This window comes from Equus przewalskii, chromosome 9 (genome assembly GCF_037783145.1).
Source record: "Equus przewalskii isolate Varuska chromosome 9, EquPr2, whole genome shotgun sequence".
Classification (NCBI taxonomy): Eukaryota; Metazoa; Chordata; class Mammalia; order Perissodactyla; family Equidae; genus Equus; species Equus przewalskii.
Genome location: NC_091839.1, coordinates 22,821,908 through 22,844,971, shown reverse-complemented (window position 1 = coordinate 22,844,971; position 23,064 = coordinate 22,821,908). Strand labels below are relative to the sequence as shown.

Sequence of the window (23,064 nt, the reverse complement as noted above, 5' to 3'; positions counted from 1 at the left end):
AAGCCTCATGCTCTGGGAGAAGGGTCACTCTCTGGATTTAGGTTTTGGAATGGGGTAGAGGCAGTGTTTGGGGTGTGCAGAGATTCAGAGCTGGTCTACAGGGTCCCCAGAGCCTGCCATCTCCTTGGCTCCATCCTTCAGGCAGAGCAGAGCGAGGCCCTGGGAGGGGCTGTTTTCCTTCCTGTGAGGCCAGAGATGAGGAACCTGTCAAACGTCACACAGACCCTGTCACATCCCCTGCATCTGGCTGTCCTGTCAGGTTCTGTGGAACTTATTATAGTCGTCCACACAGGGAGGGATGATGGGAAGCAGTACCAGGACCGCAATCCTCACTGCTCTTCTCTGCCTTGGTGAGTTTCGGGGAAAGCGGAGGGTGGAGTCCCCTCCTCCTCCAGGTCTTGGTCCCTGAAAGACTTCAGGACTGAGGAGGCTCAGTGGGGGCAGAACTTTGGGGGTAGTAGAAATGTGCTGATCCCCAGATCTGACCCCACACGCAGGGGCCTAGACCAAGCATGGAGCATCTATGTGTGGGTGGGAGTACCGGCACTGACAGGGAACTCTCTTCCAGGGCTGTGTCACGTCCTGTGGAACCAGGTGCAGGCAGGTGAGTCCTCCCCACACCTCCTGCTTCAGCCCAGTAAACTCCCTGAGCAACTGGAAGGAGCTCAGAGGGTCTGGGCTGATGGTGACCAGTCTGGAAGGGGCCTTGAGTGACAGCTGGGGAAGCTGAGGGGAGATGGGCTCCCACAACACTTCAGGTCTGATTCCTTTCCAGGAACCCCACCTAAACCGTCCATCTGGGCTGACCCAAGCCCCATGGTCACCAAGGGGAGCCCTGTGACCATCTGGTGTCAGGGGTCTCTGCAGGCTAATGTCTACCATCTATATAAACAGAACATCTCTAAACCTGTGGAGACAGAGGCCCCACAGGACTCCAGCAACAAGACCAGTTTCTCCATCGAATCTATGAGCACACACACTGCAGGGCTGTATCAGTGCACGTACAACACCAGCATGAACAGCTCATCAGAGCTCAGTGAACCCCTGCCCCTGGTGGTGACAGGTAAGGGGGAGGAGCCGGGTCCCCTCCCACTGTGGGCTCCTCGTCGCAGGCAGAAGGGAAAAGAGTGTGGGCTCAGGGGACCTCAACCCTCACAGTCCACACCTGGGGTACGTGAGCTGATAGTCCCCACTTTAACACAGCTCCCTCCTTCTCCCTCAGGAGCCTACAGTGCGCCCTCCCTCTCAGCCCACCCAGGCCCTGTGGTGGCATCAGGAGGGAATGTGTCCCTCTCATGCAGCTCCAACTTGACATCTGGCACTTTCCGTCTGCTGAAGGAGGGAGGAGCTGACCCTCCCAGAAACATGGAATCAAGGACCTCTCATGGGAGGGGGCAGGCTGTCTTCCCTGTGGGCCCCGTGAACACCTCCCATGTGGGGACCTACAGATGCTATGTTTCTCACAGCTCCTATCCCTATGCATGGTCAGACCCCAGCGACCCTCTGCATCTCGAGGTCACAGGTGGGTGCTCCCCTGATGCATCCATTTCCTGGGACCCCAAAATGACTGACTTAAGCTGTGTGCCCAGTGGAGCCCTTGGGGTGACGGGGGTCAGTGACATGGCATCCTGGGGCCTGAACCACAGAGCAGGAGGCTTGGGGAAGGACCCATGAGAACTCTTACTGCAGACCCAGTGGGTAATGTGGGGTGTGCATCCCCTTCGAAGCCACTGTCCCCTTCTCTCCAGGTGTGTACAGGGAGCCCTCCCTCTCAGCCCAGCCTGGCTCACGGGTGGTCTCTGGACACAACCTGACTCTCCAGTGTCTCTGAGAGGCCTGGCTGTGTTTAGGGCTCAGGAAGGACAGACCTCCCTCCTGCCCTTCCCAGATGCACATGCTCCATGTGCACTCAGGCCCCACGTAGGGGTGCCAGACCTCTGCAGAGTAGGGGACAGGTCTGGGCTGGGAGGAGGAGGAGGGGGAGGGATTGCGTTTGATGGACAGGTCTCTGCACTCATGTTCTCCCTGGAGGGTAACGGGACAGCATAAAAAATAATAGTAATAAAAAACCCCAAGGAAACTCACATTCTGGGTTCCAGTCCCAGCTCTGCCACTTCAGGCTGGGGGACCTGGGGCACATGATTTACCTCTATGTGCCTCGGTTTCTTCAAGTGGGAAACGAGTGTGCTGGGGACAGCAGTTTCCTCTGTGTTAGAGAAGATGAATCCACAGACCCCAGCACGTGTGTGGCCCAAATAGGTGTTCCCTTAAGTAGCATTATTGGCTCATTCATGATGTCACTCATGCCCAAGGTTTCAAATGGTACCTGAAGGTTCTGATTGGAGTCTCTGTGGCCTTCATCCTGCTGTTCCTCCTCCTCCTCCTCCTCCTCCTCATCCGACACCGGCGTCAGGGCAAATACAGGAAGTCAGGTGAGTAGGGGACAGGGCAACCCGGGTCACAGGAGGAGGTGGGTTTAGGGCACCAGCCGGAGGGAAACCCAATAGATGGGAAGGTCAGCCTGTAAGAGACTTTTCCAGAATCTCAAGTCAGAAAACCGTAAAGGAAACACTTAATAACACACAGGTACACATTTACGGAGTTCTTTCAACTATTTCAGTCTTATGAAACGTTGAAACATACAGGCGAGTATGTATTAAGCTTTCCTTTTTTCCTCCAAATTCACATTTGGAGGGTGAGTGGTCATAACCTCCCAGGGCTGAGACTCTGTCCGTCTTGACCCAGCCCAGAGACAGGCTGATCTCCAACTTCCTGCAGGGGCTGCAGACCTACAGCCCAAGGACAGAGGCCTGCAGATCAGGTCTTTCCCGCCCCAAAGACCCCAGAATCCCACCCCGCCCTGGGCCCCCTCTCTGCCCCTAACACTCCCGTCTCCTTCCCCAGCTCCAGCCCAGCTGCAGATGCCCAGGAAGAGACCCTCTGTGAGAGGAAGAAGGGACCGCCCTGGGGGTTGAGGGGGCACACAGATTTCAGTGGGCCATGGGGGGACAGGATGGGAGGGTCTGGGGATTCAGAGTGAGAAGGACTGAAATCCCCTTAGTGATCTCGGGCCATCTCCTCACCCCTGGACCTCAGTGGTCCATCTGGGAGCAGAGGAGGGGCCGCAGCCCTCAGAGACCTCAGGGAATCCTGACAAGAGACACACCCCCTGTTCTGCCCCAGCAGATGCTGCCGTGAAAGACACCCAGCCTGAGGAGGGGGTGGAGCTGCACCATCAGGTGAGACCCCTGCCCTGTCCAGGCCACCAGGGACCTTCCTGTTGCCAAACTTGATCCAATGGACATTTGGCTGTCCTCACATCACCCAGCTCTCAGCAGCATCCCACACTGACCTCTTGTCTCGGGCACCTGGGGCGTCCTGCTGTGACTTCATTCCTCCTGGTTTTGGTGACCTCATGGCCCCCACTAAGTGATCCCCTTTCCTGGTTCCTCATCCTCTGTCTGACCCTCTGGTTGTTGGATTCATCCCCAGGCCTCAAGAGGATGCATGAATAAGTGAATCACCTATAAGTCCCCTAGGCTCCCCTTCATTCATTCACTCAACAATGTGCACAGGGAGCTCGCTGTTTACCTGGCTCCATTCAGGTGCTGTGGGTACAGCAGTGAGCAATACTGTCTCCACGCTCCTTGAGCTCAGCTCGTGGGGGAGAGAGACAACATGCAAATACATGGGTAGGGTGGTAGAGTGCAAAGTGCTGTTAGGGAAAATAAAGTAAGGAAAGGGGTAGAGTGCATGGTGGGGGCAGAGGGAACAGCAGGTGCAAAGGTGCTGAGGCAGCAACATGCTTTTTCACAAAGACAGGACATGTGACTGGAGCCAAATGAGCAAGAGAAAACATGCTGGGATAAGAATCAGAACCATAGACAGCATCAGATGCCCAAGGCTTAGGAATTCCCTGAAGATTCCATCAGGAAAGTGACCTCACTCTGTAACAGTGTGAACAATTGACTGGAGGAAGTCAGCAGTGGGATCAAGGAGACCCTGTTTCTGTCCCTTTGTCTCCCTCCAGCAGGGTCCCCATGATGAAGACCCCCAGGGAGTGATGTATGCCCCGGTGAGCCACTCAAGAGCAAGACTCAGGCAGGGGGTGGCCACCTCTCCTTCCCCCCGTCAGAGGAATTGCTGGATGTAAAGTACAGGCAGAGGGACAGTCAGGTGGCTCCCATCCTCCCCAAGCTCCCAGGCCTCCCCCATAGCAATGACATTTCTTTCCCCCCACTGTCCCCCTTCTCCAGGCTGCTGCATCTGAAGCCCCCCAGGACGTGACCTACGCCCAGCTTAACCACTCTACCCTCAGACGGGAGACGACACCTCCTCCCTCCCAGTCAGAGGATCCCCCAGCAGAGCTCAGCATGTACGCTGCTCTGGCCATCCACTAGCCCAGGAAGGACCTGGACCCCATCCTCCAGGGAGGGAGATGGCAGGGATCCTGGAAGACACAGGAGCTGCCCCCAGAGGACAATCTAATGACCTCCAGCCAGCCTGGACTCCTAACGTGGACCACCAGGAGCTTCTGCAACACTTTGGGAGTCACCTGATTCTGCAATCAAAGATAACTGATATCCTCACATTTTGGACTTCTCAATAATCCATGAGTGAAATGGGAAAACCCACACAGAAGGGAGAGAATGTTTAAATTGGATGATAATGTAAACATTACATCAAACCTACGAAATGGGAAAACTAAGAACCATGAACGAATATATTAGAAAACAAAAAGTCTTAGAAAAAATCAATGACCTACGCTGTCGTACCAAGAATTTAGAAAAAGAATAAGAAATTATTCCAAATGAAGATAACAGGAGGGAAACAATAATGATGAGAGCAACTAGTAATGAGGACAAACAGAAAGTCAAGTCAATAAACCCGAAAAACATCATCTCTGAAAACAGTAATCGTGCTCTTGAATCCCAGCCACACACTCAAGGAAAAAGGAGGGAAGGCTCCCGTTACAGTATGAAGACCGCATCACAGATCCTATAGACTTTAAATAGGTGACAGATCCTTATGAAGCATTTTATGTCAATATATTAAAAGTGTAGATGAAATGGACAATATCCTCAAAAATGCAGTTTACCAAAATGAGGGTCATAAAAACAAATAGAATGTCTGAATTATCTTATATATTAAAACTGTTGAATCTGTAATTAAAATTTTCCCAAAAAGTGAACTCTGGGTCTGGAAATCTTCACTGGTGAATGCTTCAGAACACTTATGCACTTGTGGAATACACACATACACACACGTGCACGCACACACACACACGGACGTGCAGGGATGCATACATACATACACAAAGACACACACACGTGCACAAATGACCACACACATGCAGACAGACACACACACACATATACACCTACCAGACTTACGCTTCCTCCGAAAGTAAAGGAGGCAACATTCCTCCCAACACCTTTCATCAGGCCAGAAAAATAATTGATACCGAAACCTGACAAGAAAACTACAAAATGGGAAAATCACAGGAAGCTCTCTCACAGGATCTCAGCTGTAGATTCCTACACAAAATATTCCCAAACCAGAGTCAGTGATATATAAAATGGATAATATAGCATGACCACGCTGGTATGTCCTTTTCAGGAAGGCATGGTTGGTTCCATATTCAAAAATCAATCAATGTATTTCAAACATAAAAGAATAAATAGAAAAATGACCACAGCAACAGGTTCAAAGCTCCTGAAAAAAATACATCCCTGGACTGTAATTAGTCTTTGGTTGGTGAACATGTTGTAATCTACACAGAAATCAAAATATATGATGATGTACACCTGAAAAAAAAAGGAATCTGTTAGGGAATATGCTGGTATGTGAAGAAGAACTTCCTACCCATTCTCACAAAAGCAGACCCTGTAGGATAATTGTGGGATAAAATGAGATGTTAAATTAAAAAAGAATATATAAATAGTTCTCAAAACGCAGCAGTAAAAAGACAACCTTTTTTTTTTTTTTTTGGTGAGGAAGATTGTCTGTGAGCTACCCTCTGTTGCCAATCTTCCTCTATTTTGTACGTGGGATGCAGCCACAGCATGGCTTGATGAGCGGTGTGCAGGTTTCCACCCAGGATCCAATTCCATGAACCTTGAGATGCCGAAGCAGAACACACAAACTTAACCACTACACCACTGGGCTGGCCCCAAAAACAACCAATTTTTTTTTGAGGAAGATTAGACCCGAGCTAACATTCACTGCCAATACTCCTCTTTTTGCTGTGGAAGATTGGCCCTGAGCTAACATCCATGCCCATCTTCCTCTACTTTATATGTGGGATGCCTGCCACAGCAGGGCTTGATAAACAGTGTGTAGGTCCATGCCCAGGATCTGCACCAGTGTCCCTCAGGCTGCTGAAATGGTGCACATGAACTTAACTGCTACGCTACTGGGCTGGCCCCCCAATTTTTTTTTTTTTTTTTTTTGATGAGCAAAACATTTGAATAAACACCTCACCAAAGAGAATAAGCAAATAAGCACATGAGATGATGTTTAGCATCATTAGCCCTTAGGAAGATAAAAAAATTAAAGCCACAATAAGACACCAAGACATACCTATTAGAATGGCTTAAAGAAAAAATACTCACAAGGCCTAGTAGTGGCAGAGGTGGAAGCATCTGAATCTCTTATGCACTGCTGGTGTCTCAGCCTGTCCTGGTGGCTATAACAAAACACCATAGACAGGGTGGCTTATAAACCACAGAAATTTATTTCTCACCATTCTTGAGGCTGGAAATCTGAGATGAGGTCCCTCTGTGTTTGGGTGAGGTCCTTCTTCTAGGTGGCAGACTCTGTTTGTCTCTGAACAGGGTGGAAAGGGTGTTAGCTCTACGGGGTCTCTTTGATCAGGGCACTCATCCACCCATGAGGGCTTCGCCTCCCTCTCATGACACAGTCGTCTCTCAAAGGCCCCCCTCCTAATGCCATCCCCTTGGGCCTTAGATTGCAACGTAAGATTTTGGAGGGACACAAACATTCACACGATAACAGTGGTAGAAACGCAAAATTGTGAGTGACTCTGGAAAACAGGCACTTTCTTACAGAGTTTGTCATCTTAATAAATCAAGTCCCAGCATCATCTTTGTGTCTGGCTTCCTTTGCTCATCATTAGGCTCGTGAGGTTGAGAGTCACGTGCAGTATTTCATTGGGCAAATGCCCCAAAACTTATTTTATCCATTGTGTTGTCGATGGGTGTTGGGAAAGTTTCTGTTTGGGGCTTATAATCCTGGACGCACCTGTGAATGTGTCTTTTTGTGTGTCTCTTGGGGAACATTTCTGTTGTATATACACCGAGGACTGGAATTGCCAAATCTTAAGTTGTGTGTGTGTGAGAATTTAGTAGCTGCTGCCAACCATTTGCCAAAGGAGTTCTTCAAATTAAAATTCTCACCAGTCATGGTTCCAAATCCTGGCAAAATTAGCATTTTCATGCTGTTTGGTTTTAGCCTTAAATTATACTAATGGAAACAAACAAACAAAATACATCACCATCTATAATGAAAAAAAAATCTCAGAAATAAAAGGGAACTTCCTATCATTTATGAAAGCACCTTTAAAAATCTACAATGGAAATAATTTTTACAGGTATAAACTTGAAATCTTTCTGCCTGTGGCTGAGAATAAGACAAGAATGTTCACTATGACCTCTTCTATCCAGGACAACTGTAAGAATCAACCAAACAAAAAAGGCAAAAAAAAAAAATGTGATAAGCAGTGAAGGGATGGAATAAACGTGTATTACTCACAGATTACACAACTGTGTACATGGAAAACCCAAAATGATATAAAGATCTATTATTCTAATTTGGAAAGAATTGATCCAATGTCACTGGATACATCATCAGTGTATAAAAGTCACTTGCTTCTCAGACTTCCAGTTGACACCAAGAGGAAGTAGTGGTATGTCGCTCTAACCCCCTATAAGGCACAGTAAAACTCCTGGACCTCGTATATACAAGAAACATGAGAATACTCCAACAGTGGAGAGAAGGCAGCAGATGGGCTAAGGCTGTTAGGACCCCAGGAGTGACACAGTGGGTGTCAAGGGAGCCACGTGGGAGACCTGGACTGTAGCCTCCACCTGACAATAATGAGTCAGTAAGAGCGAGACAAAAGGACCAGAGTCAGTGGTAGGAAACGCAATGATGGAACCAAGAGGTTGCAGTGATGGAAGGAAGGGCTCAGGAGCCATGTACAGCAGGCAGTCTCTGGACGCTGGAAATGGACAGGAAGCTGATTTTCACAGCAGAGTCTCCAAAATCAAGCACCACTGTGCCATCTCAACTTTAGCCCAGTGAGACTGACGTTTTTACTTCTGACCTCCAGAACAGTAAGATGATAAATTTGTGTTCTTTAAATCCACTAAATCTGTGGTAATTTGTTACAGCAGCAATGGGAAACTTAGGCAGCCATTTATGTTCTTTTAATTAATGTTTCCATAACATATCCTCTCACTTTTACCCTACCTACCTCATTGTATTAAAGTGAACCTCTGGTAGACCGCCTGGAGTGGGGTCATAGTTCTTGTTATTCCAGTCCTACAATCTCTGCCATTTAATTGTACTTGCACTGTTTATATTTAACGTAATTATTGAAGGTTCTTTTTGGGGTTTACCATCGTATTGTCTCTTTTATGCTTGTTGCCTCTATTGGTGTTTCTTCAGTTTTCCTTTCCCTGTCTTATTTTGGCTTTTTGGAATACTTTTTAGTATTCCATTTTTAATTTATTTATTGCTATTCCAGCTGTAACTCTTTACATGTTGTTTCTTAAGTGGCTGTTGTAGGTATTATAATGTACACACCTAATTTCGCAGAGTCCACAGACTTAACATTTCACCTCTTCAAGAGAAACGTAGAAGTCTTTTCAGCACCATATAGGTCCTTTCACCCTCACCCCTTTGTGCTGTAGCTGTTCTGTGTGTTACACCTACAAACATAAAAAATCTCACCGCGCAAGGTGATCAGTTTTGCTTTCAACAGCCCAACACATTTTAAAGAACTGAGATGACAAAAATATGCTATGACATTTACCTAAATATTTACCATATTTTGCTCTTTCTTTGTTCTTGAATTTACAAATTTCCCTCAAAATTATTTTTTTTCTTCCTGATAAATTTACCTTATTTCTTTTAGGACAGGTCTGAGGACAAATTCTCTCGGTTTCCTTTGTCTCAGAATGACTTCATTTTGCTTTCATTCCTCAGGACACATCCAGAAGAATTCCAGGTGGCTCTTCATGTCTCTCAGAACTTTAGCATCTTCTGACCTGGATGGTTTCTGATGTGAAATCTGTAATCATTCAGATCATTTTTCCTCTGTGCGTTTTGTGGCATGTTTCTCTGGATGTTCTCAACTTTTGTGGGGTTTTTTTGTTTCCGCCAATTGGATTATGATTATGAGATGTGTGGGCATGGTTTTTAAAGCTTATCCTATTGTATTTGCGGAGCATATTGAATGGGTATATTTACGACTTTCAACAAATCTCTGAAATGGTCAGCTACATATTTCTTCAAATGTATTTTCCTTCATTAGTATCATTTTCTTTTGCTGGGAGATCAACTATATAAATTGTCTTACACATTCCTGGGTCTGTGTTCATTATTTAAATTTTTTTTGCCTCCAACAAGTGCTCTCCCCCAGTGCCTGAGAAAGAATCCACAGTGTGAGACGAAGAGCTCTGCCCAGGGGCAGAAGGGGCACTGAGGAGGTAGAAATGACTTAGAGGTTTGAAGGAAGTTGATGAAGAAAAAGGTAGTGCTGACTTATGGAAGCAAAGGAGTCACTGAAAGTAAGGGTTTGGAAGGAAGAAAACCCACCATCCTAGATCAGGAGGAAGGGCTCTGTTTCTACTGAGAAATGATGGTCAGTCTTCTAAGCATCTCCTCAAGCCTGCTTCTCCCCCAGGGTCATCCTCCCCATGAGGGCCCCACTGGCTCCTCCAGGCACCAAAGCACAGAGAGGAACAGCCGTCAGTAACTCACTCTCTTGCACTTCACATCCAGTCATCACATCCACACCACTACGCCCCTTGAGTCCTTCTTAACAATATCCCTGAACCACAGCAAGACTCAGGAGGTCTCATCTGTGTCATCATATGAGCCTCCTTCCTGGTCCTCCAATCCAGGCCCCCACTCCTTTCTCCAGCTCATTCCTCTCACTGGCTCCAAAGGACTCTTCCAATAACCCTATATGGTCTGATCCTGCCCTGCTTATAACCCTTCCAACAGTTTCCATCTCCAAAAAAGATACAAGTTACACCATCTGATGTTCGGGTCTGTGAATAATCAGGCCTGAGTTAAACTCACCAGCCCCAGCAAACACAACTCTCCTCCTCCACCAAACTCATCACACTTAACCACACACAACCCCAAACACACACAGAAACTGAGCTACTTAACAATTCTGAGCCTTCCTCTGGTTGCTCCCTCAGCCAGTCTGACCTAGACAACTCCTTTCCAACCTGAGGGATCAAGAAGCTGTCCTGTCTCATTCCACTCAACTGTAAATGTATTTTGTGTTATAGGTTTGTGCAAGGGTTATACGAGAAAATCAGGGAATGACTTAAAACAATGATCAACACACCACCCATGGGCCAGATAATGTCGGAGTTTTATTTCAATAGAGTTAATTATCAGCAGAGCCTTCTAGCATCACATTTCTTCTTGGTGGTACTCTTTTTAAAACAGAAATCTGTTCAAACTGTCTGTTGCTTAAAATATTCCCATTGCCTTAAAGGTAAAATCCAAAATAGTTGCATGGTGCTCAAGATCCTGTGTGACAAGGCCCAACCTTCTCCTGATGCTCTCAATTCTGAGAAGAGCTCAGATCTTTCTGGCCGAGGATGCCTACCACCACCACCTCTGGGCTAATCCCTGCTCATGCCTTGGGTCACTCCTTTCCAGAAGAACCCCTCACAACAAGGATCCAGGCTGCAGGATGACTACCTATTACTGAATCTCACTGTCTCCTGTTTTCTTTTTTATGTCAACTTGTATTAAAACAAGGCTATAACTGAATTCTTTGCCACCTAAATATTTGTAATGTCTGTCTTCATTTATCTGAGCCCATGAGTCCAGGGAAAGAATCTGTCAGCTTCACCAATGACCCTCCAGCGCCTGGCTCCATGATTGGACATGGTAACTGCTCAGTAAATATGGACTGACTGCCTGACTGAGGAAGAAAAGGAAGAAAATTTGCATTTACAGAAGCTCAGCAAAGGGAAGTGATTGGCCCCAGGTCACAAAGCCTCTGTAAGTGGCAGAGTCAGAATTGGAACAGAGCTTGTGCTGGCTCCTCTCCAAACCTCATGTTCTGGGACATATGTCACTCTCAGGATTTGGGTTTGGTATGAACTGGAGGCAGAGTGTTTGGGGTATGCAGAGACTCAGAGCTGGTCTGGAGGGTCCCCAGAGCCTGCCATCTCCTCGGCTCCATCCTTCAGAGAGAGCAGAGTGAGGCCCTGGGAGAAACTGTTCCCCTTCCTGTGAGGCCACAGATGAGGAACCCATGACGTGTCAACAGAGTGTGGACCTTGCCCACCCTCTCCGTCTGTCTGTCCTGCCGGGCTCTGTGGACTTTCTCAGTTGTCTGCACCACTGGGGACCATGGGAGGCAGGGCCAGCACATCTGTTCTCACTGTCCTCCTCTGCCTGGGTGAGTTTGGGGAAAAGAGGAGGGACAGTGTCTCCTCCAACCCCAGGTCCTGATCCCTGAGACCCCAGGACTCAGGAGGCTCGGAAGGGGCAGAACTTCTATGGGGAGGAGAGTGTGCTCAGTGCCCTGAACAGACCCCACTGCTCAGGGGCCTAGACCAGGCCTGGACCTTCTCTGTGTGGGTGAGTAGACGTGCCCTCACAGGGAATTCTCTTCCAGGGTTGTGTTGGAGTCTGTGGAACCAGGTACAAGCAGGTGAGTCCTCACACACACCTCCTGCATTAGCCCTATAAACCTCCCTTGCCTCCTGGGAGAAACAGAGAGTCTGGGCTGATGGTGACCACTCTGGGTGGGGTCTTGAGTGACAGCTGGGGAAGCTGAGGGGAGAAGGGTCCCCCAAACACTTCAATTATGATTCCTTTCCAGGAACCCCCCCTAAACCCTCCATCTGGGCTGAGCCAGGCCCTGTGGTCACCAAGGGGAGCCCTGTGACCATCTGGTGTCAGGGGTCTCTGAGGGCTGAAGTCTACCATCTGTATAAAGAGAGGGTTTCTATACCCGTGGAGACAGAGACCCCACAGGACTCCAGCAACAAGACCAGTTTCTCCATCGAATCTATGAGCTCACACACTGCAGGGCTGTTTCACTGTGCATATCGCACCAGCAGGAAGGGCTGGTCAGAGCGCAGTGACCCCCTGCCCCTGGTGGTGACAGGTGAGGGGGAGGAGCTGGGTGCCCTCCCACTGTGGGCTCCTCCTCATCCGCGGAAGGGACCAGAGTGTGGGCTCAGGGGACCTCAGCCCTCACAGTCCACACCTGGGGTACGTGAGCTGATAGTCCCCCCTTTAACACAGCTCCCTCCTTCTCCCTCAGGAGCCTACAGTGCACCCTCCCTCTCAGCCCACCCAGGCCCTGTGGTGGCTTCAGGAGGAAATGTGTCCCTCTGGTGCAGCTCAGAGGTCACATCTGGCACTTTCCATCTGCTGAAGGAGGGAGGAGCTAACTCACCCCAACAAATGGAGCTGAGGATCCATAATGGCAGGTGGCAGGCTGTCTTCCCTGTGGTCCCCGTGAACACCTCCCATGGGGGCAACTACAGATGCTATGGTTCTCACAGCTCCTACCCCTATGCGTGGTCACAGCCCAGCGACCCTCTGCACCTCGAGGTCACAGGTGAGGGCTCCCCTGACCCATCACTTTCCTGGGACCCCAAAATGACTGAGCTAAGCTGTGTGCCCCGAAAAGCCCTAGGGTGGTGGGGGCCAGTGATTTGACCTTCTGGGTCCTGAACCACAGAGCAGAATATTTGGGGATCAACCAGTGAGAACTAGCTCACTGCAGGCCCCAGTTGGCAATATGGGGTGTGCTTCCCCTTCAATACCACTGTCCCTTCTCTCCAGGCGTGTACAGGGAGCCCTCCCTCTCAGCCCAGCCAGGCTCGCTGGTGCTCTCTGGAGACGACCTGACCCTCCAGTGTCTCTCAGAGGCCGGTGTTGACAGATTCGCTCTGACCAGGGATGAGGGGCTCACACCTCTCCAGCATCTTCATGGGCAGCACAGCCCTGACTTCCCCCTGGGCCATGTGGACCACACCCACGGGGGCCAGTACAGATGCTACGGTGGATACAACCTCTCCCATGTGTGGTCAGCCCCCAGTGCACCCCTGGACATCCTGATTGCGGGTGAGGAGCCCCATGTCCTTATTGTCAGCTCAGGGTCCTGGATCCAGCGTCATTCCTAGTGATGATGGGTTCCAGGGAGAGGGCTCTGGAGCAAAGGCTGACATGGAACAGTGGTCCAGGAAAAGGGAGCAAGAAAGGGCGAGTGAGGGTCCAGGATAGAAAAGAGACCCACCCAGAGGGACTGAGAGGAGCTGAGAGGGGGTCACAGACAGAGTCCCTGGAGAGAGGATGGTGGCCCCTCAGCTCAGGGTTAAGGCTGTGTGGGGAGGGGGCAGCTCTCTACATATCACAACCTTCCCTTCACTCAGGAATGTACAAGAAACCCTCCCTCTCAGCCCAGCCGGGGCCCTCGGTGTCCAGGGGAGAGAACGTGACCCTGCAGTGTCGCTCTGAGATCTGGTCGGATACCTTCCATCTGTCCAAGGAGGGGTCACCTGCTCCTCCCCAGCACCTTCGTCTGCAGGACACGGCCGCCCCCTTTCAGGCCAACTTCACCATCGGTCCTCTGACCTCAGACCATGAGGGGACCTACAGGTGCTACAGCTCACACAGCACCTCCCCCTACCTCTTGTCACTCCCCAGTGACCCCCTGGAGCTCCGGGTCTCAGGTGAGGAGCCCCAGCCCTGTCCCCTCTGTCCCTATGACCTATTTGAGGTCCTGTCCTCCAAGAGAGCTCAGGGCTGTGATGGGAGAAAGGGGGCTCTGAGTGAGGGTCATCCAGAAGGGATCTTCCCCTCAGAGGCCCTCCCACCCCTGCACACCCGCTTCCCCCTCACCTGGGTCTACGAGGTGCGTGCTGGGCTGAAGGGTCTTGGGGGCCACAGGGCAGTTGTGGGAGAAGAGTGTGAGTGAGGTGGAGACTCCAGGGTCAGCCCCAACCCCTCTCCTTCATCAACTGGTGAGTCGTCGAGGCCCTTTGCTCAGAGGGAGCACGGACCACCCCCAGGCACTTCTGAGAGTCTCTCAGAGGATGCGATGTCCCCTTGATGCTCGAGGACGGGCTTGTGTCCAGGGGAGCAGGGATGGGGCAGGCATGCAGCGGAGCCACGGGCCTCCAGGAAAGAGGCAGCTCTTGCCTACAGAAATTTACAAATTTAGGTTATAAAGATTTATGTCTTAAAAATAGGCAATTCTATTCCTGTTTTCATGGGGTTAGGGTAAATCTATACATTCATTGTGGAGAATAATTTCTTATTCATATCAAGTTTTCTTATAAATGACACTTAAAAGGGAGGTTTATTAATGACTTCAGCCCCCTTTTGAAGGTTTATTCATATAGTCATCTACACTCATAGCTTAAGAATTGTTCAAGCACTTTATTTATAAGTAAGATCTTTGATTTCTTTATAATTTCTAAATTACAATTAAGTACAGATAACAATGATACTGGTTTGGTTACATTAATTTTATACCCTATTATCTTACTACAAATTCTCCACATTTCAATTGTTTTTCAGTTGATCTCCTCTGATTCACTGACAATAATTATATTAACCTCAAGAAAACTGAATTTCTACTTCTTTGTTTCAAGATTGTATACATTGTTTTTGCATCAAATACCTTATCATGATGATGACAAAGTACCATGTTAAGATGTACCTGAGTATCACTTCAACAAAACATCTTCATTTCTTGCCCAAACTTTTTTATGTCAGACATATCAAAAATCTGTATTTTATATATATTTAACACTATCGACCCACCCATGTCAATCCTTTTTTTTTGTTACATTCAGGTTTTATTTGGAAAAAATATTCTTTTCTTAATAGAAGTTAGGAATTTTTCTAGGCTTTTGTATTATCTTCTGTATTTTTTCTCTTTGCTTTCAACCATGGTGACATACATTTAAAAAACTTTTTAGTATCAACGTCTTGATATTAACCGCACTGAATGGCCTCTATTGTTCATTCATGCTTTCTGATTTGTATAAGCTTATTTAGAATTTTTACATGGAAATGTATAATTAGAATTGATCAATTTGTTTTTCTCAATGTTATTTTAATTTCAAAACTGGTTATAATAGATTTGCAGGATGACCTATTTTTGGGCTCACCCAATTTTGCAATCCCACTGATTTTCTCTTTTCCCCTAAAGCATGGAAGACCAGAACTGTGGACTTCCTTGGTTCTGGGTATTGTTTATGCAGAGGGTAGAGGTTATCTTTTTTCATTCACTTTTTGTTTATTGAGTGCTATTAACTACTACATGATTTTAATTTCAATGAATCTGGGAGACCCACACAGACTTACAACATTGTTTATTACCCAGCATTTTAGCATGAAAATTTGAAATATAAAATTGAATGAATAATCTTCTCTTCTCGAAACCTTATAGCAGTTTCCAGAGTTCTTCCAAGGAGAGAGGAAGAGTGAGACAGAGAAAGAGAGAATGATGATGATGATGATGATGTGATGATGGTGATGATGATGATGATGATGATGATGGTGATGGTAATGATAGTGATGGAGCTTCCCTGTTCTGTCCTTTCTGGTGTGTCTCTAATGCACCAAGCCCCTGAAACTGAACTCTCCCTTCTCCTCTGGACCCTCCCTACATCCCACAGCCGTGACTTATTCCTTATTGAAGAAAAGACTGAGATTTTTCTGGGCACCTGCTCTTCCTGCAGCCTGTGACGCACCTCGTCTGGGTCTTCACACGGCCCTCTCAGCCTCCTTTTTCTATTCAGGAATCAGCTTAAAGGTCATCTTCAAGTGTGATCTGCACTGTGAAACTGTTCATAACAGCTCTGCCTCATTCTTATCTAATTTATTTCACGTAATTCTCCAACTTAAGCTGAAGGGTTGGAATTTTCTCTTTCTCTCCTTCTGTGTGTGTGTGTGTGTGTGTGTGTCTAACCAACACTCCGTCCTCAATTGTCGAATAAATAGCTCTCATATCTAGAAGTTATCTTACATGGTCTGTGTCCCAGAATGAACAGAGACCATACAATAACCAAATTATTTCTGTATTGCAAGATCATTTTTCTCATCAATCTGACCTTTTGAAGCACATCCAAACTCTGTTCTACAGTGACTCAGAAGCACGTTCTAAACTCAAAAAACAAAAGGAAACAAAAAAATCCAATGGGAACAGAGAGAATCCTTCTATAGCATAGAAAGTGTTCATTAAGGGACTGCATAACAGTTATGGCATGAGAACAGAGGGAATTGAAGACAGAGCCCAGGTAAAGGCTTGAGTTACATCAACCCCTCATCCATTCCTCCCCTTTGTTTGGTTCTTGGAAGGAGCTGACACCATCAGCCCATCACAAAACAAGTCAGACTCCAAGAGTGGTGAGCAGGAGAAATTCTCAGTTATGAAGCTGGTGTAGATGGTCATGCCCTTTCAAGAGGAAGCAGGTGCCCTAGGGGGATGTCCAGGGGTTCTTGGGTCATTTTGGTCCCTTCTAACCACTGTACCTTCTGTCCACAATCCCTAGCCTCACATTCCAAAGACTACACAGTAGAGAACCTCATCCGGATGGGCGTGGCTTGCATGATCCTGCTGATCCTCGGGATTCTGCTATTTGAGGCATGGCACAACCCAAGAAGATCCTAATATCAATCCAGGAGGTACACACAAGAGAGAATAAAGCACTGTTCGGAGCAGTAGAGTCTTGGAAATAAATTTTGTGTGCCCAGAAGGTTCTGGAAGAGCATCTGGGGCTTATGCTGTGTGAACTGTCTGCAGGTCATTGTGAGATGGAGGAATCATTGCTCATGTGCAGGGACAATGTTGAGACTCTTCTGCCATTTGACTGTGGAACAATCCTTCCTGATAACTGTTAAGTTATGCTGACTGGCTCCTATCGTTCCCCATTTCTGTGAAATCAGTGTATAACACATATGGCAGATTTGGATCCACACCTCCTTACACTTTCATGCTCTACTACACTGTCATGTAATACATTCTTCTTTATTTGTATTCACAACGTACCTTGATGTATATTAAAGAGTCTCCACCTCTTCATTCAGAGTATGCAGTCTCAATAAATCAGTAAACTGCCATAACAAAGACGCAGCCTGAAAGAGATAAATCCAAGATGATGCCCTAACACCCTCTCTGGACTCCTCAAGACCTTCACTTTTCATCAGATGCTACCTGTGTACTTTCTTCAGAAATATCGTCACTTGGATTCAAGACATTGCTGTTTGAAGTGATAGCACGGTTCTTACTTTCCCTGAAAAATCCATTGTTAAAAACGCTGATTCAAGCCTTTCTCCAGTTTGTCCAGTGTTACACTCCCTTCATGGCCAACTTCCACGTGCCAATGTGAGGCCCCTGATGCAGAGCTGGTAAGTGATGCACATTACTGACATTCACAAAACAGTCCAAGCCAATAGGACAACTTGAATTACACTCCAAAATGCACTTAAGTGTCCCTGTATTTTACATGTAATTATCTTGCCTATGTCAATGTTGTGACACAGTTTCAGTGAAATCACAAGTCCAAAATTGCAGCACATCCACATGAGATGCAAGGAGAAAAATGGTAATATCAGTTGTGGTAGAAAATAGTGAGCATATAGAATTCTGATTCATTACTTGCAAGAGTGAAAACTACGTCAATTAATTAAGAGAGTAGATGATACCTATCAAGTTAAAATAAGAAACACACAGCTATAATGTTTAATTACATACTTTAGAGAAAATGTGTACATATGCGGCAGGATCCATTCACAGTGCATTGACAAGAGAGTTATTCATACTAGCCAAAAATCATGTTTATTGGCAAGCGAGTTATTCATATTAGTCAAAAATCACTTTAACATTACATGCACCAAAAAAGACAGAATTTGGTGTTCTTTGTAGAAACTTTAATATTAAATAAACATCAGTGAAAATGAGTAAACTAAAATCCAAAATGGTCATGTGTATCCATCTTCAAACATGATAATGAATAAATGTAAGAAGATTATAAAAACTGTGTGTTTAAGATTATCCCATTTAGCTAAAGTCAGTAAGGAAATATCATATAATGTATACATAGGATAAACTCTACAAACAAAGGAAAGGAAAGAATTCCTTGAAATCTATGATGGTGGTTACCAGTAAGGCAATGTTAGATGGTTTTGTTCAAGATGGAAATGATAGAATCTTCTGGCAGTGTTTTTCTGGACTTTCATCTGGTGACTCATAAGTCTACTTATCATTACTGGTAGATAGTGCATTTCTATTCTGTAAACTATGTTTATTTTCCATACAATTTAGTGAGGTGGTGTTGAACTAGGGTGGTGATGGCCATATCCTACAATAATGACTAGTTTCTAATAAAGTGGCTTTTGATCAGTCATAGCAAATAGTTCACAGGTTGGCATTGGGTTTTCCTCAAAATATGATCTCCTGCCTGATCAACCTCACCTGAACTAGTCAGACAACGAGCTGCTTTCCAGGTGAGAAACTGGGTCTCTGAACAGACACTTTGCTCAAGAGCAGACAATATGCAATTACAATTTAAAGTGGGTTCATGTGAGTTCCTGGACCCATAATGGCCCAAGAATCTGAACTGGGATGAAGCCCATGATATTTACTTGGGGGCTATTTTGGAGATGGTGTTCAACCCCATCAGGGAATGAATTTGGTCACACTGGAAGGGTTGGCTCCAGACTGAACCACACTCAGAATGTCTGGTCATTTCTTGGACACCAATGAGGGGGAATCAGATAGAGGTCATGGGAGACAAGCAACTCTCCTTTCCGATAGTAAACATATGTCAGAGGTTATCATATGCCCTGTTCTGTCTGATTCTGTCTGCTTCATCATTTGCACTGAACCAGAGAAGTTGGGCTGGCACAGTGCCTGGGTCCCCACATGCCCACCCTGTATGTACAGGGATGGAAGTGGTGTGGACTGTGGGGAAATAAGCCCAGACCTGATAGTAGACAAAAGGATCCACATGGCGCTCAGCAACCATGATCCCTTTCAAAGGGACCTCTATCTATACACTTTCTTCCTCCTGGAATTCGTAACACTCCCAGCCACTTCAGCTATGACTCCTCCACATCTCTCAGCTCTCTCCTCTATTTCACCTTCTCTAAGTTGACCTTCCATAATGCCCAGACTAGTTATGACTCTCTGTTATGTATCTCCAAGCTCCAAATATTTATTCTACACAACACACGCCACAGTGTATAGTTACATATAGTTTGTAATTAATTATTTTATGTCCATCACATCCCCAAGACTAGTAGGAATCAGGTACTTGAATACTGCTGTCATAATAAAGACGAAATCATCCCATTTGCAATGACATGGATGGACCTTGAGGGTATTACGTTAAGCAAAATAAGTCAGACAGAAAAAAGCAAACACCACATGATTTCACTCCTAACTGGAAGATAAACAAAGACATGAATAAAGGGAACAGATTAGTGGTTACCAGAGGGGAAGGGGGTTCTGGGGTGGCTAAAGGGGTAAAGGGGCACATATATATATGGTGACTGACAAAAATTAGACTATTGCTGGTTAGCACGATGCAGTCTATACAGAAACTGACAAATAAAAATATACACATGAAATTACACAATGTTGTAAACAATTATGACCTCAACAAAAGAACTGGCAAAAAATAAAGCAAAATGGAAATTTATTCTCTTATAATTCTGGAGACCAAAAGTCTACAATCAAGTTGTCAGCAAGGCCATGCTCATTTTATAGGTTCTAGGGAAGCATCTTTCCTCTTCTAAAAATGACATCAGAAATATTGGATGAAGACTGACCCTAATTCAGTATAATCTTAATCAACTCTATTACATCTGCAAAGACTTTACTTTCCAAAAAAGTCACATTCACAGGTTCTGGCCATGAGAACTTCAACATATCATTTATGGTGACACAATTCGACTCATAACAGCATCCTAAAGAAAATATACATAGGAATGAATACATCAAGGGAAGTGCGACACATACACTGTAGTTTAGTTTTGGGGTTTTTTTTAATCTGCTCAAAAAAATTTTAAAGACCTAAATCAATGGAAAAACATTCCAGGATCATGGCCTGGAAGATTTAACATTGTAAAGATGACAATACTCTCCAAGGCAATCTACAAAATCAATGCAATCCCAAGGCCATTTCCGAAGAATTAAAAAAAGGCATTTCTTTAAGTCAAGATAATTGTAAAAGACCCACAAGTCAAAATATCAGGAAAAAGAAGAACAAAGATGGAGAACTCACACTTCCTGATTTCAAACCTACTAGAAATCTCCAGCAATCAAAGTAATATGCCTGCTGGCATGAGGACAGATGTATACCTGCATGGAATAAAATCGAAGGATGAGATATAAACCTAGACATATGAGTAGTTGACTTTTGATGGTGATGCCAAGACCACTGAATGGGGAAAGAATAGACTCTTCACAAATCGTGTTCAGAAAACCAGATATCCACAAGCAAAAGAATGAAGCTGGATGGTTACACACCCCACATTCAAAAATTAGGTCGAAATTAATCAATAGAAGAGCAAAGATATATAAAACTCAGAGAAAAACAGAGAGTAAATCTTCATAACCTTGGACTTGACAAGTTTTTCATATATGACACTAAAAGCACAAGGAGCAAAAAAAAAAAATACATTAATTGAACTTCATGAAAATTTAACTAGTATGTCCAATAAAAAAACAGAATCGAGTGTAAAAGACAACCTAGAAAATTAGAAAGCTATTAACAATTCATATATATAATAAGAATCTAGTATCCACAAAACATAAGAAATACCTTTAACTCAACAACAACAACAAACTCAATTAAAATATAGCCAAATGGGACATCAGCATCATGGCAGAGTGAACTTGCCCAGGACTCTTCCCTCTAACATACGACAAAAAGGGACATCCATACTCAAACAGAAGAAATCCTAACAACACAAAAACCTTGGTGAGACACATAGACACACGATGGAGGGTGGAGAGGCTGGAGCCCCCCTCAGAGGAGCTGGAACAGGGTAAGAGAGAACTTTGGTCCCTCCCTTAAAGGCTGCGATTGCTGCAGTGGGAGCATCCATGAGGGAAGGAGCACAGGAGGGGTCACTCATTCACAGGGTCACCCAGGGACTCCCATGGGCCCTTTCAGCTTAGAGGGAAGCCCTCTAATGGGGTGAAACATTTTGTGCTGGGTGACCTCATCAAGCCAAGACCCCAGGAGACCAGATAGTGAGAGGTGATCGAGAAATCCCCGACAGCATGCAGCATAAAGAGCCCCACTGCCCACCCACTCAGTGTGGCTCCAGCCCCTGGGATCTCGGCTGAACACAGAGGGCTCAGAATATGCAGCTCTTGACCCCCACACAGTGGCAATAGGCTGTAACTGTAACCAAATTTTATCAGAATGAGAAAGAGCTGACCTTCCAACATCAGACACTACATCAAATCTCCAGACCAGAGAGAAAAACGACAAGCACCCAGAACTCAGTCCTGAGGACACAGAAATATATAAGCTAAACAACAATGAATTCAAAATAGCTATCATCAAAAAACTCAACAAGGTAAAAGAGAATGTAGAGAAACAATTCAATGAGTTCAGGAGCTACTTCACAAAAGAGATTGAAACTATACAGAAGAATCAATCAGAAATATTAGAGATGAAAGACACAATGGAAGAGATAAAACAAAATACAGATTCCCTGAATGCTCAAGGGGACATCATAGAGGAGTGAATCAGCATAATCTAAGATAGACATAGTGAAATGCTCCAGACAGAGGAGGAGAGAGAACTAAGATTAAAAGGAAATGAAGAAACTCTCTGAGAAATATCCAACTCAATGAGGAAATGCAACACAAGAATTATAGGTATTCAAGAAGGTGAAGCAAAAGAGAATGGAGCAGAAAGCATGTTCAAAGAAATAATAACAGAGAACTTCCCAAATCTAGGGAATGAGGGGGAAATATGTGTGGAGTAAGGTTCCAGGTCTCCTCGATTTGTCAATGTAAAAAGACTTACTGCAAGGCATATAGTAGTAAAACTGGCAAAAATGAATGACAAGGAAAGAATCTCTGGGCGGCAAGGCAGAAGAAAATAACCTACAAAGGAACCCCTATCAGACTTTCTGCGGATTTCTCTGCAGAAAACTTACAAGCTAGGAGAGAATGGAACGACATATTGAAAACTTTAAAAGACAAGAATCTTCAGCTAAGAATACTCTATCCAGCAAAAATATTCCTCAGATATCAGGGAGAAATTAAATCTTTCCAAGACAAACAGAAGCTAAGGGACTTCGTAGCCAGAAGATGCCCCCTACAAGAAATCCTCAAGAAGGCCCTCATACCTGAAAGAAGAAAAAAAGGAGAAAGAGGTCACAAAACACAGAGTAAGGAGATAAATAGGTAGACACAATCAAAATAGGATAGCAAATATTCAACTATAGCATTAGCGTAAAGGGAAAGAAAACACCAAAAACAAAGATAATCTTGTCCCTTTAACCACAAACTCACAACACAAGTTGAAGTAAGATATGAGAAGAACAACTTAGGAGGGGAGGAAGAAAGGAACTGAATCGGTTTAGACTAAGGAAATAAGAGGCCATCACAAAATGGACTATCTTATACACGAGATTCTGAATACAAACTTCAGGGTAACTGCTAAACAAAAAAAGCAGAACAGAGACACCAAAATAAATAAGGAAAAAACAAAGAAACACATCATTAAAAACTATATAATTCAACGGGTAGGCCTAAACACACAGGACAAGAAACAAAGGAAATAAGGG

The 23,064-nt window shown here is 45.5% G+C and overlaps 2 protein-coding genes across 2 annotated transcripts; both read left to right on the top strand.

The window, feature by feature from the left end:
* Positions 1–282: 282 nt before the first annotated feature.
* LOC103566281 (leukocyte immunoglobulin-like receptor subfamily B member 4) lies at positions 283–5,191 on the top strand. The gene is made up of 9 exons (XM_070559539.1): positions 283–350; positions 569–604; positions 776–1,063; positions 1,223–1,611; positions 2,276–2,432; positions 2,746–2,821; positions 2,905–2,942; positions 3,187–3,239; positions 4,257–5,191. Exons 1-9 carry the CDS (start codon positions 299–301, stop codon positions 4,398–4,400), a joined length of 1,233 nt encoding a protein of 410 aa, XP_070415640.1. The 5' UTR covers positions 283–298; the 3' UTR covers positions 4,401–5,191.
* Positions 5,192–11,273: 6,082 nt separating this feature from the next.
* Positions 11,274–17,332, top strand: LOC103566283 (leukocyte immunoglobulin-like receptor subfamily A member 6). Its single transcript, XM_008542627.2, has 7 exons — positions 11,274–11,680; positions 11,900–11,935; positions 12,107–12,394; positions 12,554–12,853; positions 13,081–13,362; positions 13,671–13,970; positions 16,803–17,332. The coding sequence occupies exons 1-7, from the start codon at positions 11,632–11,634 to the stop codon at positions 16,919–16,921; spliced, it is 1,374 nt and encodes a 457-aa protein (XP_008540849.2). The 5' UTR covers positions 11,274–11,631; the 3' UTR covers positions 16,922–17,332.
* The last annotated feature ends 5,732 nt before the right edge of the window (positions 17,333–23,064 follow it).

Bases quoted from the DNA above. Each gene is read 5' to 3' on its own strand.
- LOC103566281 (XM_070559539.1), top strand. From the start codon at position 299: ATGATGGGAAGCAGTACCAGGACCGCAATCCTCACTGCTCTTCTCTGC. The intron at 1,612-2,275 runs GTCAGTGACATG...TCCCTTAAGTAG, and splicing joins GAGCCCTTGGGGTGACGGGG to CATTATTGGCTCATTCATGA. The intron at 2,943-3,186 runs GTGAGAGGAAGA...CTGCCCCAGCAG, and splicing joins TGCCCAGGAAGAGACCCTCT to ATGCTGCCGTGAAAGACACC.
- LOC103566283 (XM_008542627.2), top strand. From the start codon at position 11,632: ATGGGAGGCAGGGCCAGCACATCTGTTCTCACTGTCCTCCTCTGCCTG. The intron at 11,936-12,106 runs GTGAGTCCTCAC...ATTCCTTTCCAG, and splicing joins GTGGAACCAGGTACAAGCAG to GAACCCCCCCTAAACCCTCC. The intron at 12,854-13,080 runs GTGAGGGCTCCC...CCTTCTCTCCAG, and splicing joins TCTGCACCTCGAGGTCACAG to GCGTGTACAGGGAGCCCTCC.